Genomic DNA, 15,496 nt, shown 5'->3' on the forward strand with positions numbered 1-15,496 from the left:
CTGTTAGCATCTTACATAATCATAGTACCATGTCAAAACTAGGAAATTAACATTGCTACAATACTACTAACTAAATTACAGAATTTATTCAGATTTCACTAATTATGTCCTTTTGGTTCTAGGGTCCAATCCAGGATACCACATTGCTTTTAGCATAATGCTCTTTTTCCCTTAGAATGTATTTTGAGGATCGTCTCAGGTCAGTTTATTTGCAGCTGCCTCATTCTCTGGAAGGACTGTAAAAATGGACTGAAAGTGGAATTTCAGGACCAATGATTATGTGCATTTAAAAATTACCAAACCTCTCTTCCCCAAAGAAATTAGCATACCCTTCTAATTAGTCTCCCAGTGATTTGAGTGTTGTAAATTTCTTTGAAGTTCCAAGATTAATATTGGGGACTGAATGAAGGTGATAAATGTAAAGTATTCAAAAAATTTTTGCACACTTCGAAATAACTATTTTTAATGTACTAGCACAAATTCACATAGCATTGCATGATTTATACATTATACCAATAATTTATTGGGCCATGACCCACATGTATAGTCGGTTCCTGTTAGGACCACTAGGGGGCTCTGCTGGAAGGGTTTTACAGTTAATTAGTCCATTTACGGGAATGTTTCGAGATGATGTTTTAGATTTCTAAACTCTTAAAACTTGAAAGAGATCATCTCTTCCAGCTTCCTTATTTTGCAGAAGAGGAAACCAATAGAGCTGGTATGGAGGAGAGCTGGAATTTAAAATTCTCTCTTGGTTCCCGCGGCAGGAGTTCAATAAATTCTTTTTTGCCATGTGCCTCCACTGAATGATTCACCCCCAGTGGCTATTTTCTTTTCTACTGCCACAATTTTAGTAATTTTTGCTAATACGGTGTATTTATGATATTCTTCTAATAGGACACTTTACTGATTGGTTAGGTGAAAGAAATGCCAGAAATATAAACTTCTAAATAAACGTTATTACTTATTACAAAATGTTCTCTATTCAAAGCATCCCTCAGCATCAAAACCATATTAGTTACTGGAAGCCCTAGCAACCACTTTCAAATTTACTTTCCACTTAAAACATTTTACTCTCTTTTTTTTTTTTTTTTTTTTTTTTTTTGCGGTACGCGGGCCTCTCACTGTTGTGGCTTCTCCCGTTGCGGAGCACAGGCTCTGGACGCGCAAATGCAGTGGCCATGGCTCACGGACCTAACCACTCCGCGGCATGAGGGATCTTCCCGGACTGGGGCACGAACCCGCGCCTCCTGCATCGGCAAGCAGACTCTCAACCACTGCGCCACCAGGGAAGCCCCATTTTACTCTTATCTTTACTCATTTATTCATTCAATATTTATTGACTGCCTACTAGCTCCAGACACTGTTGTAGACCCTAGGCTTACAGAAGCTGCCCTTCGTCCCCAAGAAACATCTAATTCTCCATTGTTCACTTTATAAACTATTTTTACAGGGCTTAGTTCAGTGGTTCTCATAGTGTGGTCCCTGAACCAGCAGCAGGAGCAGAAGCACCCGGGAACTTGTTAAAAATGCAAATTATTAGGCCCACACTACACTGCAGCAATCTTTTTTTTTTTTTTTTTTAAACAAGCTCTCCAGGGATTCTGATGTACATTCAAGTTTAAAAACTATGGTTTTAGTTCCACGGCTTGGCATCAATTATCTAAGTAGGTCAAAGATCAACATCCGGCTTCTGAACTCTCAGGCATCTCCGTGGAGTAAGCGGTCTTAGATACAACTGAGACCCAACAATGACCACACTTAATTTAATGATTTGTTGTACCTGGAAAGATCCTGGGATGATTGTAGTAACAGTATTATAATGGCTTCAGAACAAAAACGAACCGCAGTGGATTTTCTTTACCAATAGAAAATGGGTCGGACTGAGTTCCGGGACAGTGTTTTCAGACACTAGACACACACGGCTACATTAATCCCGTGGGTTCTGGGTCTGGCTGAGTCAGGGCGGCGCTCTGAGCTGAGTGGGGCCGCATGAACCGGTCAGGTTGGATTCGAACCTTCGGTTAGAGGCTAAATTCTGGAAGCCTCGACCATATCACATTGGTTCGTACAGAGGAGGAGGCGCCGGAGAAGACCGCGGAGGCCTGGGTAGCGCCGGCCGGCGCAGAAGCCGCACCCTCCTGGCCCCAAACGCCGGCAGGGCGGAGCCACGCGGCCGCAGCTCGGGCACAGACGCGAGGCGCGGCGCGGGCTCGCGACTGTGGCGTAAGGGGCTACGACGGCAGCGGCTGCGCCGCCCGGCCGTGTCAGCGTCGTGCGCATGCGCGGACCCGGCGCCATTTTGGTGGCCGGGCGCGGAGGTGATTCCACGCTCAGGAGAGCGCGGCGGCAGGGGTGGCGTTGGCAGCGTTCGTGTGCTCCGGTGTGACTCGCAGAGGGAGGAGGCGGTGGAGGAAGAGGTGGCGGCGGTGGCGGTGGTCGTAACGGTGGCGGAGGAGGCGGGTACGAATCAGCTGCGGGCGGAGACATGGCCAACATCGCGGTGCAGCGAATCAAGCGGGAGTTCAAGGAGGTGCTGAAGAGCGAGGAGGTCAGAAATGAACTCCCGGACGTCCCCCACCTCAGCCCAGGGCGGGAGGGCCCTTCCAGTGGCGACCCCAATATCCCTGGTAACCCCAGGGTGGCCTTCTTTGCTGCCACCCTTCTGCTTGTGGGGAAGCAGCAGTCTCCCCCTCCTTCCGCCGTTTTCCCCTCCCCTCCCAGGGCCCTGGGATGGACGGTCTCGCGGGCGGGTGGTTTGGGGAGGAATACGGCTAGGGGGGCGGGTGGAGGAGGGGCGCTCATCGGCGGGGTGTGAGCTCTAGAGAGAGCCCCAAGGCACTGGCAACAGCTGGAAGTGTGGCTGTAGGGTGGGGAGGGAGCAGGCCGAGCCTGAGAAAGCCCGGGAGGTGGGTTGGGGGAAGGGGAAAGGTGGTAACTGGATCCGGAGAGCCGCGCTGCCCGAAGGCCCACTGTTTTTAAGGGTATTCTGGGTTATAACTGGTCTGGCCGCCACGGTCCTTTCCTTAAGGAAGGAGCGATGCGAGTCCTTAGGTGTTGATGAAAGAAGGACGTTCAGAGTTACTCCTCAGTTCGGTATTGGGAAAGAAGAGAAGGCATAATGAGGTGCTGTCTTCTTTGAGTTGGGGGGGATAAGGGAATTTTCACCTGAGATAGGAAATTAATTCCATATTAGACCGTTATCTCATTTCTGCTTACCCCGACATCTAGGCCTCTTTTCGATCGACATCTAAAGCTTTTTGACTGGGTAAAGGCAAGTTGTTTGGTGTATTAAAGGCATTTAAATATTTTTAGCTAGGATTAGGATAAAATAATGGAGTGTACGAGAAGCTTATTTCAAAATACTGTCTACAAGTTACAGAGTGTCCCAAGACAGTGCCTCTGTGACACTGTTGTGTTGTGCCATGAAACTTCGCTATGATGTCCCTCATAGTTAACTTCATTATGATGTCCCTCATAGTTAACTTGATTCTTACTTTTGAAGAACATCCCTATTAAAAAACGAGGTTTCAGCAGATTAACACATTGTTATATTTCACTTTTAAGTAAGTAGGTTTATCCCAACATATTTATATCTGAAATGATTAAAAAATTTTTTGTCTTAACCTGCTCTTGAGTCCTTTGGAAATTTTAGATACTCTTGTATTAGCCGCACTTATTAATGTAAGATATTTAAAGTGTTTTAGTAATTTGACTCAAAATTATGAACGGATCAGTACAGTTTTTTTTTCATACCCAAATCAAGAAGAATGCTAGGTTGTTTTCCTCCTTGGATTCAACAAAGAGAGATTAAAAATACTGACTGGTTATTTTCAAGATGTCATGTATCATTATTGGATGTATTATTGCTATTTGTATTTTACTCTTACATTGGTACTTTAATGATCTTAATGATTTGTGAAATTCAGCATTCTAAGTATGTGATGAGTTATTAACATAAGTCTGATAGCAGTTGAACTTTATTTGAGTCTAAAGTGATTATGTATTTTTCCAGTTAGACATGGAGAAAATTCTTTAAAATTCTTTGAAAATGCCAAATTCTAGCAGATTTATTGAATGTAATAGTATATAAGTAATGACTGGTTTTACAGAGCATGTGTATGTACTCTGACCTCTGTATTTGTTCAAGTGCCAAAACTCTGAATGGAAGGATGACTTTGTATTTTTGTGGTACAGTGCAGAAAAAGAGTCGTAAATGCCTGTACTGATATACAGTGAAACAGTGATTCTAAGTTTTTCTCTAATAAGAAAATATATTCCAGGACAGTTGACATATATCTTCCTAGTGAAAGTTTGCAGCTAATATTGTTGCCAGTAGCCTAAAACATTTCTTCTGTGATACAGTTGTACAAGCTTGACACTTAATATAAGACTTTAGTGCGTTATTTTCTATTAATTAAAGGTGGTAAGTTACTGCTCTCATAATTCATATAGTCTCTGCATTATGTGAGTTGACTTTTCACCATGGTATTCTTAGTACTTAAATTTATGCTTAAAAGAAATCTTGTATTGCTATAGTAATGCATATTGTTAAAATAATACAGCTCTATGTTAAGTAAGGGATGATGAAGCCTTGCTTCAAGTGACATAGTGTTTCAGAGGAAGAAAACAAAATACAAACAGGCAAATTACTTTTTTAAGAACAGTACCTTTATAAATCTGGAATGAAACTTATTCCAGAAAGTAAGTTAAAAGAACATTTAGGAAAGGGTCAGATATTGGAATATATAACCAGTAAATAGCTTTATTTTCGCCAATATTTTATTTAATTGATATTTTACTAGGTCCAGTTCTATAAGTGGATTATGTTGATTATTTTCAACTCATTGAAGAACTCGTAGTACAGTCCACGTGTTTCCTTTTTATGTATGTAAATGCAGTATTTGAGTGGCTGGTCAAGTAATCAAGTATTTCCTCATGTAAATCTCCATTTTACCAAAGTTTATTTCATATGCTTGTGTTTACTAAGACTCCTGATTGATTTTAAGGATTTTATTTTCCCCTTTTAAGTGCCTTAGTAAAGATAGCTGACATTTGCTGAATTCTGGCCATAAGAAGTTGTAAGTGGCCACTGTTGGAGTGTGTTGTTAGTTAAAATGTAGCCTCCAAGATAAATTAAATGTGAAAAGCACAGTGCAGAATAGTGGGAGGAGGCCACCATTTGTGTCAGAAGTGGGAGAATAGGTGTATTTGTCTGTATAGGTGAAAGGATTAATGAGAAATTGGTAACATTGATTGCTTCTCTGTCATTGGGTGTCTTGGGCAACAGGCATCAAAAGATCCCTTTTGAATTTTGAGTCATGCTAATATGTTATTTACTCAAAATAAATAAACCATGTAGGCCTTTTTTCCTGAAACTGTTTGGAAGTCTGTCCTTTATGTGTCAGGTTTATTTAAATCTGAGTGTGAATTTTAAGTAATGTTTCAAAGTTGCTAGGCATGGAAAATTGATTTAAAGTACATTTTATGGTTATTTTTTGAGTTGAATTACATAAATGAGTTGTTGCTTACGAGGATAGAATAAAACTATAATCTGCATTCATAGGTTGTATTATTATTTACTATCAATTATTATTGGTATTAACAATTAACCACCATTTGTAGAGGAGCTCTCAGTTCCATTTGTTTATATACATTATTGCTAATTCTCAAGAACAGGTCTTTGAATTAGATTTCTTATTTCTTAGATGAGAAAATTGAGATTCAGAGAAGTTAAATTATTTGTCCGCAAATGTATAGCTTTGAGATGTAGATCTAAGTCTGCTTGTGTTTATATTGTACCATGCTGTCATGACTTGCCAAAGGTAGGCATACTTTTAATTATTTAAAAATAATTGAACCTGGTTTGTATTACTGATTGAAGGATTTAAACACAACCTAATTTGTTAGTTTAAACATTAAAATAAGTGTTACCTGTAATTAAAGGTTTACTTGCATTTCAATATGGAAAATATTTTTAAATTTGATGTTCAGTGAAGTAAAATGCCCTTAAATCAGTGCACATACTCTTGCTTGTTCTTGTGCTGTATGGTACCTGTAGTTTTTTTCATATTGTAGCTGCACTTTGCTAACTAGGATTTTCTAGGATTCTCATAGGGAATATTTAAATCTATGGCATTAACAAATTGGTTTCACGAAAATTACTATTGTATACGTTTTCCTTAAGGATTTAAATGGATTTTTGTATCTTTTATTTTAAATTTTATATATTTGATTATTCTGTGTAGAACTAGTTGCAAATCTTTAGAAGAAAGTCTCTTGATTTCTGTAGACCATGCAACCTTGGCACTATGTGGGGCATGTGGGGCAGATAATGAATTCTTTGTTGTGGGTGGCTCTCCTGTGCATTGTAGGATGTTTAGCACTATCCCTGACTAATAGCACTAGATGCCAATAGCACAGGCAATCCTCCCTCCACCTCCCTACCCTCTCCCTGCCAATCATATCAACTAAAAATGTCTCCAGACTTTGCCAAATGCTGAGAACCACTGCTGTAGACAGAACTCTTTAGAAGAACATTTAAGACTGTTAACTAGGTAGGATGTGTAGTATAATTTCTCTAAAAGATGAATGAACGGGAAGTAAAGGTACAAAAAATTATATAGCATGGCTACTACTAGGTTTGAATGTTCTGTTTTTGTTTTAAGACTTTGCCCCTTATCAATTAATTATCATCATTTTCTTTTAAACTTTTTCCTTTTTGATTTAAGGAAAAAGCTGAAATTTCCTGCTATAAACTAATGTTACCAGAATTTGAACAATTTTTTACTAATAGAAAAGTGGTATGTTTTTACAGCTATGTAAATTATAGTTCAGTTTAACTTATTTAGATAGTGTGCCTTAAGAGGTTCTGGGTGTAGGTTGAGCAAGGAAAGTATTATAGATTTGAGGTAAAAAAAACACAGCAACTTAAAAAGCCTGTCCAAGTAATACTCTTTGGGGTGCATTTCTCTTCTTCTCTCTTTTTTTTTTTTTTTTTGGTTATTATAAAGGCTTTGATCCCTGTCTATCAGGCACAGAGTTAGATGCATTTGGGATCCCTTTGCAGGTCACCCCTTTGTAAAGAATATATATTATTATTTCTCAGTAAATATGTTATCAGCAGTTATTGAGCATATTGACAACAGCCCTAAAAGACTTAACCTGGTTGGAGGTAGATAAAAATGTTAGATGCAAAGAATCAATGCTATGGGAGTTCTAAGGGTATGTGTATGTAGGGAGGTTCTTGAGCTAGGTTCCAAAGGAAAAGTAAGACTGACTTCGAATTTCAGGAGACACTAATAAAGGAATTCCAGGAATACTGTAATTTACAAGTAAATGATCTCTTCTGTAGATGCCTGAACTGGAACTAGGGAGCAGGGTTATGGACAAAATTAGGCAAGAAACACATTTTTATATATATATGTGTATATATAAATATATATATTTATATATTTATTTTAGCATCTTGTTTGGAGTATAGTTGCTTTACAGTGGTGTGTTAGTTTCTGCTTTATAACAAAGTGAATCAGCTATATATATATACATATACCCCATATCTCCTCCGTCTTGTGTCTCCCTCCCACCCTCCCTATCCCACCCCTCTAGGTGGTCACAAAGCACCACATTTATATATTTATAACAAAAAGGTTGCACAGCTCTGATATACACAAACATAGTTGTGGAGTTAGAACACATAAGTTTTCTTTGGAGAAAAAAAACACCTTTTTAATATCAAAATAATAAATGGTAATATACAAAGTACATACAATAAAGTGTGACCAGCACCCAAAACAAACAGAATATTAATATTACCAGCACCATCAGAATCCCCACACCCCACCGCTTTCCAGTCATTTTCTTGGTTTTTAATAGCACAGACTAACTTTGAGTATGTGTTTTTTTTTTTTTTGCGATATGCGGGCCTCTCACTGTTGTGGCCTCTCCCGTTGCGGAGCACAGGCTCCGCACGCGCAGGTTCAGCGGCCATGGCTCATGGGCCCAGCTGCTCCGCGGCATGTGGGATCTTCCCAGACTGGGGCACGAACCCATGTCCCCTGCATCGGCAGGCGGATTCTCAACCACTGCGCCACCAGGGACACCCTGAGTATGTTTGTTTTTTGCTTTGAGTATGTTTGAGTAAAAGGATAGACATAAGAGCATATACTATATGATTTCATTTTAAAGGTTTTCAAAAGATGACTTTCAAAGTCTTTGTTCAAAGCATGCATTAACAGTGTCTTAGAAAATGTGTTGAGTGTTAAAGTTGAAAGAGACCTTAGATCTAGGCCAAAAACTTCATCTATAAGATCAGGAAACTGAGGCCTAGAGAGATTGATTTTTGCTCAGTGACTCAGATCTGGTTAATGGTGAACTTCACCCAAGCTTTTGGCATACCAGTTTACTCCAACCATTATATATGGTTGCTTTATGGGACTATACTTTTCATAAACAATATAAAAGCTGAATGCTAATAAAACTAAGTACAACAGTGGGTGACAGTTCAATATTGAGTATTGTATTAAATATATTTTGCTTTTCTCTCTTACTGTGAGAAAAGTCTGCCAGGAGGCAGAGATACTTACTTCCCCAAGCATAATGTAGTGAGTTTAGCTTAGTGATTAAGAGTGTGGGCTTTGGAATTAGAGTTGCGTTCAGTCCTGGCTTTTCTGCTTAATACCTACAGCACTGACTGTTTCAGCTTTCTTATCTGTAAATAGGGAGATCAGTAGAGGCTTTACAGTGCTTAGAGCAGTGCTTGGAACATTCAGTAAATGGATAGCTGCTAAGATGTCAAAATTAACTGTACTTTCATACTCTGCTTATTGTTGTCCTTGGACCGTAAAGGTTTCCTTCAATGGTTTAGTGATAGCTCTACGGGAATTTGCCTCCAGAAAAGGCTTAATGACATGATGAGGGACTTTAGTACTTCTGATATTGTTTCTTTGTGTGCAAATAACCTATGGGCGCTGGTGGCCAAGGGGAATACAAAAGAATATATGTGGGCTTTGTTCTGGAGATGTTGGTTAGTCTTTCTTTAGGAGACAGTTATAAATTGGAGAGAAGTTTGTGTTAAAATGACCTTTCTGAGTGAAAAACAAGTAAATTATTTGGGAGCCTTTCATATAATATGGAGTAATGGGATTATTTTGGACTTCTTGACATGGCTCTGGTCTCCTTTAACTGGACCATGGAATCCATATGCTAATCCTCTGGTGTGTAATCTTGAATTCCTTTCTAAAATCCCTGTTTTAAAGTTGGGTCTTGGAAACCAGAAAGTCATGGTCACATCCATGTGACATCCATCTTATGTTCTGTTATGTAATTCTGAAAAGGTGAGACAATTTCATTTCATTCAAAATCCTTGTCCTTTCCCTCCCTTTAGTTCTTTGCTTTTACTGCAAATTTAACATTTATTTATTTATTTTGGCTGCTCCGGGTCTTAGTTGTGGCACGTCATCTTTAGTTGCGGCATGTGGACTTCTTAGTTGTGGCATGCATGCAGGATCTAGTTCCCCGGCCAGGGATTGAACCTGGGCCCCCTGCACTGGGAGCATGGAGTCTTACCCACTGGACCACCAGGGAAGTGCCTTTACTGCAAATTTAAAACAGTAACTACCTGTAGTTGAATGTCTACTATCTGATATTTTATATATATGACAGCCTTATGAGATGGGTGTTATTCTTGTTTTATGGATTAGAAAGTTGGAGCTCTGAAGAAATTAAGTAACTTTCCTCAGTGTCAAGTAACTTGGTGGAACAGGGGTTTAAAACCAGGTCTCTGACTCTGTTTACTGGTTATGGTGGAAAGAATAGAGTACAATCATATACTCATATACTGCTGCTTGCTTCCTATCCATTATCTTTAAAGATGTTAAAAAAATTATATTTTAGACTTAGCAGTTAAGAAATAATATATGAACACCTTTATATCCATGGTCCAGATTTAATAGATGTTAACTCATACTGGGTTTAGCCCTTCCTCCACCTCCCCAAGAAATGAAACAAAACATACAGACAAAGCTCATTCTGTTCTCTTTCCTTTAAGTGACCACTATGCTGGGGTTGAGTATATCCCCCCATTCATATTTTTGTTTTTACTGTTGATAAACACAGTATTTTTGAGTGTAAAATCACTTTTTAGTATTTTAAACTTCTACATCTCCTGCAACTTTTCTTCTCAGCGTTGTTTTTTGAGACTTATCTGTGACGATGCATATGCTCTAGTTCTTCAATTTTAAACTACAGTTGACTGTTGACCAACATGGGTTTGAACTGCATGAATCTATTTATATGCAGATTTTTTCCCATAGTAAACACTGCAGTACTACACAATCCACTGTTGATTGAATGTGAAGATGTGGAGGAACTGGGTATATGGAGGGTCAACTATAAGTCATACTTGGATTTTTGTTTGAGCAGGGGATCGGTATCCCTAACCCCCCTCATTGTTCAAGGGTCTACTATGTAGAGTATTTTGTGTCACAGTTTTAAAAATTCATTTTCTTATTGATGGCGCGTAGTTCCAGCTTTTAGAGATTATAAAAAAGGATGCATTGAACATTATTATAGTTGTTTTCTTGGGCACATAAGGGTTTTATAGGAAGTAGACTTTCAGGATCTGAGTGTATTTGCATCTTCTGCATGACTTGATATTGCATCATTGTTCTCCCAATGACTATCAATTTACACTTGCTCTAGAAGTAAATAATTCTAGGGACCTGACATTTGGAAGGTTTAGATTTTTGTCAGTCTGATGGATATGAAATGATAGCTTATTTTCATTTCCCTTGTCAGTAGAGATATTAAGCATGTTTTTGTGTTTATTGGCCGTAAGGCTTTCTTTTGTAAAATTAGTGTTTGCATTTCTTACCCTTTTTTTTTTTTTTTTTTTTTTTTTTTTTTTGCGGTACGCGGGCCTCTCACTGTTGTGGCCTCTCCCATTGCGGAGCACAGGCTCCGGACGCGCAGGCTCAGGGGCCATGGCTCACAGGCCCAGCCGCTCCGCGGCATGTGGGATCTTCCCGGACCGGGGCACAAACCCGTGTCCCCTGCATTGGCAGGCGGACTCTCAACCACTGTGCCACCAGGGAAGCCCTCCTTACCCATTTTTAAGAATTTGTGTGTTTTGTATTTTTCTTATTGATTTGTAAGAATTCTTTATCTGTATAATTTTGTTTACTTCTGTTATGTGGCTTAATTTCTAACTGTCTTATCTTTTTTTATGCTCTTTTTAAAAAAATTGTGGTAAATAACATCAGAAAACTTGTGTTTTCTCTCTCTCTTTTTTTTTTTTTTTTTTTTTTTTTTTTTTGCGGTACGCGGGCCTCTCACTGTTGTGGCCTCTCCCATCGCGGAGCACGGGCTCTGGACGCGCAGGCTTAGCGGCCATGGCTCACGGGCCCAGCCGCTTTGCGGCATGTGGGATCTTCCTGGACCGGGGCACAAACCTGTGTCTGCTGCATCGGCAGGCGGACTCCCAACCACTGCGCCACCAGGGAAGCCCCATAAAACTTTTCATTGTATTTTTTAAAAATATTTATTTATTTATTTTGCTGCACTGGGGTTTTAGTTGTGGCACGCGGCATCTTCGTTGTCGCATGCAGGATCTTTTAGTTGCGGCGTTCAGGCTCTAGTTCCCTGGCCAGGGATCAAACCTGGGCCCCCTGCATTGGGAGCGACGAGTCTTAACTGCAGGATCACCAGGGAAGTGCCTCATCCTGTATATATATATATATATATATATATATATATATATTTTCTCTCCCGTTGCGGAGCACAGGCTCCGGTCGCACAGGCTCAGCGGCCATGGCTCACGGGCCCAGCCGCTCCGCGGCATGTGGAATCTTCCCGGACCGGGGCACGAACCCGTGTCCCCTGCATCGGCAGGCAAACTCTCAACCACTGCGCCACCAGGGAAGCCCATCCTGTATATATGTAAGTGCACAATTTCAGTGGCATTAAGTACATTAACATTGTTGTACAACCAATACCACCATCCATCTCCAAGACTTTGCTTTTTGTAAAATTGAAACTCTGTACCCATTAAACACTAACTCCTTACTTCTCAGTGCTCAACCCCTGGCAGTTACCATTCTATTGAATATTTTCTTTCTCTATGAATTTGATTATTATACATTATTTGTTCTGCTGGCTTATCTCACTTAACTTTATTGTATCTTTGATCTTACTGAGTTTACTTCTATTATTATTACTTTTATTTATTTATTTTTTATTTTTTTGCGGTACGCAGGCCTCTCACTGTTGTGGCCTCTCCAGTTGCGGAGCACAGGCTCTGGATGTGCAGGCTCAGCGGCCATGGCTCATGGGCCCAGCCGCTCCGCAGCATGTGGGATCTTCCCGGACCGGGGCACGAACCCGTGTCCCCTGCAGCATGTGGGATCTTCCCGGACCGGGGCACAAACCCGTGTCCCCTGCATCGGCAGGCGGACTCTCAACCACTGCGCCACCAGGGAAGCCCCTGAGTTTACTTTTAAAGTAGCCAAATTTGTCTGTCTTTTCCTATGTGGTGTGGTTTTTGTATTTTGTTTAAGGAATCTTTTCCTACTCTGGTTATCATAAAGATATTCTCCTGTATTTGGTTCTTAAAAGTTAATTCATTCCTTAACTTCTGTACTCAGATTTCTTCTGTCTCTATCATATCATATTGAAACTACTTTTACAGGCATTAACCAATATCTTCTAAATTGTGAAACGAAAAGTAACTTTTCAGCAGTTGTCCATTTTGTACCTCTTTCTTCCACGTTTCCAATTCCATCTTAGAGCTTTCCCCTTTCGGTTACTCTGATATGACTTTTCTGGTTTTTCTTCGACTTCTCTTACTATCCTTTGTAAGTTACTGATTTCGTCGTCCTCCATCATCCATTTATCTCCTGAATCTTTGTTTCCGCTTTTGCGTTTTTTGTTAATCATCTTAGGTCAGGTTTTCACTTCTCAGATGGACTATTTATATTAAAATAGTTTGCTTATTTACATTTAGTTCTCTGCCTTTGGTCTGTCCCAACTTCTAATTCAACTGGCGCCATGCCACTGGATTTAATTTTTTTTTTTTAACCTTCCAAAGAAGTGCCTTTATTACAGGGTTTAGGAAAGGAAAAAAGCTCTAGAAAAAGGAAATTTCCAAAATAGGTCTTCAGCAAGGGTGGGTGCAGTGACAAGTCCAGGCTGGAGTCTTGCTCTCACTAGAGGTCACTTCCAGGTTGTGAGGACGGTCGTCCTGGAGTCTCTCTATCGGCCCCCTCTGGGCCCCGGCGACTGGCCTGGTGGACTTCTCAGCCCTTGGTCAACCTTGTCGCCTTGTGCCAGCTCCTCGTCATACAGAATTTCATAATTGCCAAGGAATTCCTTTGGGGGTGACTCGTTTCATTTACAGTCTGGAATTTCAACGTTAGGGACCGCGATGTTGAGGGTGTCATTAATCAGGTTATACTTAAGGATTTGGTCGTTGGCAGTGCTGGAGGTGAGGGATGGGGAGCATTCACCTCTATCAGCCAGGGCTTCAGCTTGTCGTTGATGATGATGTCATAGCTGTAGCACTCAAAGCAGTGTTTGTCGTTGTTCATCATGGGTGCCACGGCCTTCAGCGTCTGCATGAAGATCCAGTGGATCTCATTGAACAGCTTGCTGCTCACCTCCTTGCCTTGGGTGCTCTCCAGGTAGAGCCACAGGTTGTTCACGGTCCACGTGCCCCCCTGGATGTGGTTGTAGTCCTCCCCATGTTTCTGAATGGCAACGTTGGTGAGATGAACAAACATGTTATCCAGCTCACTCGTACTCGGGGTGTATTTTACTATGCAAAAGCAGCAAAATCCAAGTTTATGCATGTAGTAGCGCAGTGGGCGGTACGTAGACACCAGAATATACAAGCGCAGGTCAAACTTCCTGCCGCTGATTAGTAACGGGTTGTTAATGTACAGAGAGATCACATAGGCTTCCTTGGTAGACTGAGTCATGAATGAAGATGTTTTGCTGTCCCAGGACCACTTTTTGATTTGTGAGAGCTTGTTGATCAGAAAGATGCCCTTTCCCTGAGCTTTGCCACAAGGTTTCATGATCCAGGTGCTGGAAGGGCTTTTCCTGAACTCCACGAACAGGTTGTAGTCGGCGGGCAGCATGTAGGTGATGGGGACGAAGTTCAGGTAGAGGTGTTTTCCACTTTCGTCCTTCTCTGCTAAAGGACTCCCTTCTCCAGCTCTTTCCAGTATCTCTTGATGTTTTTCACCATCAAATCCTTCTGCATCAGTTCATAGTGGTTCAGGAAATGGTTGACTATTTGATCATCTGAGAGCCGGTAGCCAGTTTCGACACTAAAAACATTGCGGATGGTTTGCTTGCTCTTCCAGTAAAAATTCCAGTCCTCGTTTTCTGTCACTTGGACCCATCCTCTCTTTTCAGAGTTATTTATCAGCAATGACTTCTTGATATCAGTGACCCATTTCACTTTTCCTGCCATAATCCATAGGTACTTAAGGAGCCAATGGGAACGTCCAACTTCTCTTCAGTTTCACCCAGTTTTGAGTTGGATTCTCACCTGATGTCAGATTGTTTTCCTGTGACTTCCTCCTGTGGGGCGCACAGCGCGGAGGAACGCCCAGGAGCACGGAGGACGGTGGCCGTGCACCGCAGCCCAGCCCTGCCTCCCTGGATTTAATTTTTAAAACATCATTTTGTCATTTTCCTTTACATTGTCTACCCCCTATTGCATGCTAGCCTACCTTTCCTTATTTTCTGTCAAGTCTCAACTTAAGTTGTATGCCTGAACATACCTCAGACCCTCACTCTCCCTCCAGCCTTTAGCTATATTGAGTTCTGTCTGCTTGGAATAAATCCTTAACCTCCTTTCTTTGCCTTTTGAAAAACTTACTTCTCCTAAAATGCCATTTCTGATAAGCTTTTCTTTTTTTTCTTTTTTAAAATTTATTTATTTGTTTTTGGCTGCATTGGGTCTTTGTTGCTGCGCGTGGGCTTTCTCTAGTTGTGGCGCGTGGGCTGTCTCTAGTTGCAGCGAGCGGGGGCTCTCTTCATTGCGGTGCGCGGGCTTCTCATTGCGGTGGCTTCTCTTCTTGCGGAGCACGGGCTCTAGGTGCGAGGGCTTCAGTAGTTTTGGCTCATGGGCTCTAGAGCACAGGCTCAGTAGTTGTGGTGCACAGGCTTAGTTGCTCCGTAGCATGTGGGGTCTTCCCGGACCAGGGCTCAAACCTGTGTTCCTTGCATTGGCACTGCACCATCAGAGAAGTCGCTGATAAGCTTTTCTTGAACCCACAGTTTACCTTTTTTCTCCAGTATCACTTTGTTGGGGTTTGTTTTTAGAGCAGTTATTATATTTTTGGTAATTGTATATGTCTTTTTGCTCCTGCTAGATCATTGGGCTCCTTGAGGGTTCTTATTCATCTTTTTCTCTTCAGTATCCAGTATGGTGCCTGAAACGTAATAGGCTTAGTAACATTTAAAGTATGCCACACCTGCCGCCCCCCCC

At 41.1% G+C, this 15,496-nt stretch overlaps 1 protein-coding gene and 1 pseudogene across 3 annotated transcripts in view; one reads left to right on the forward strand and one right to left on the reverse strand.

Moving 5' to 3' along the window:
* The first annotated feature begins 2,279 nt into the window (after nucleotides 1-2,279).
* Nucleotides 2,280-15,496, forward strand: part of UBE2K (ubiquitin conjugating enzyme E2 K) — an 80,318-nt gene continuing 67,101 nt past the window's right edge. The window contains exon 1 of one of the 3 annotated variants that reach the window (XM_007447927.1): nucleotides 2,280-2,551. In XM_007447927.1, coding sequence (XP_007447989.1) covers nucleotides 2,489-2,551 — 63 coding nt within the window. In that variant the 5' untranslated portion in view covers nucleotides 2,280-2,488. The remainder of the gene's footprint in view (nucleotides 2,552-15,496) is intronic. The other 2 variants (XM_007447929.1, XM_007447928.1) reach the window with 2 other exon arrangements.
* LOC103086588 (probable tubulin polyglutamylase TTLL1 pseudogene) lies at nucleotides 13,210-14,473 on the reverse strand (annotated as a pseudogene).

The sequence above is a fragment of the Lipotes vexillifer genome, unplaced genomic scaffold (genome assembly GCF_000442215.2).
Source record: "Lipotes vexillifer unplaced genomic scaffold, Lipotes_vexillifer_v1.1 scaffold1747, whole genome shotgun sequence".
Lineage (NCBI taxonomy): Eukaryota > Metazoa > Chordata > Mammalia > Artiodactyla > Lipotidae > Lipotes > Lipotes vexillifer.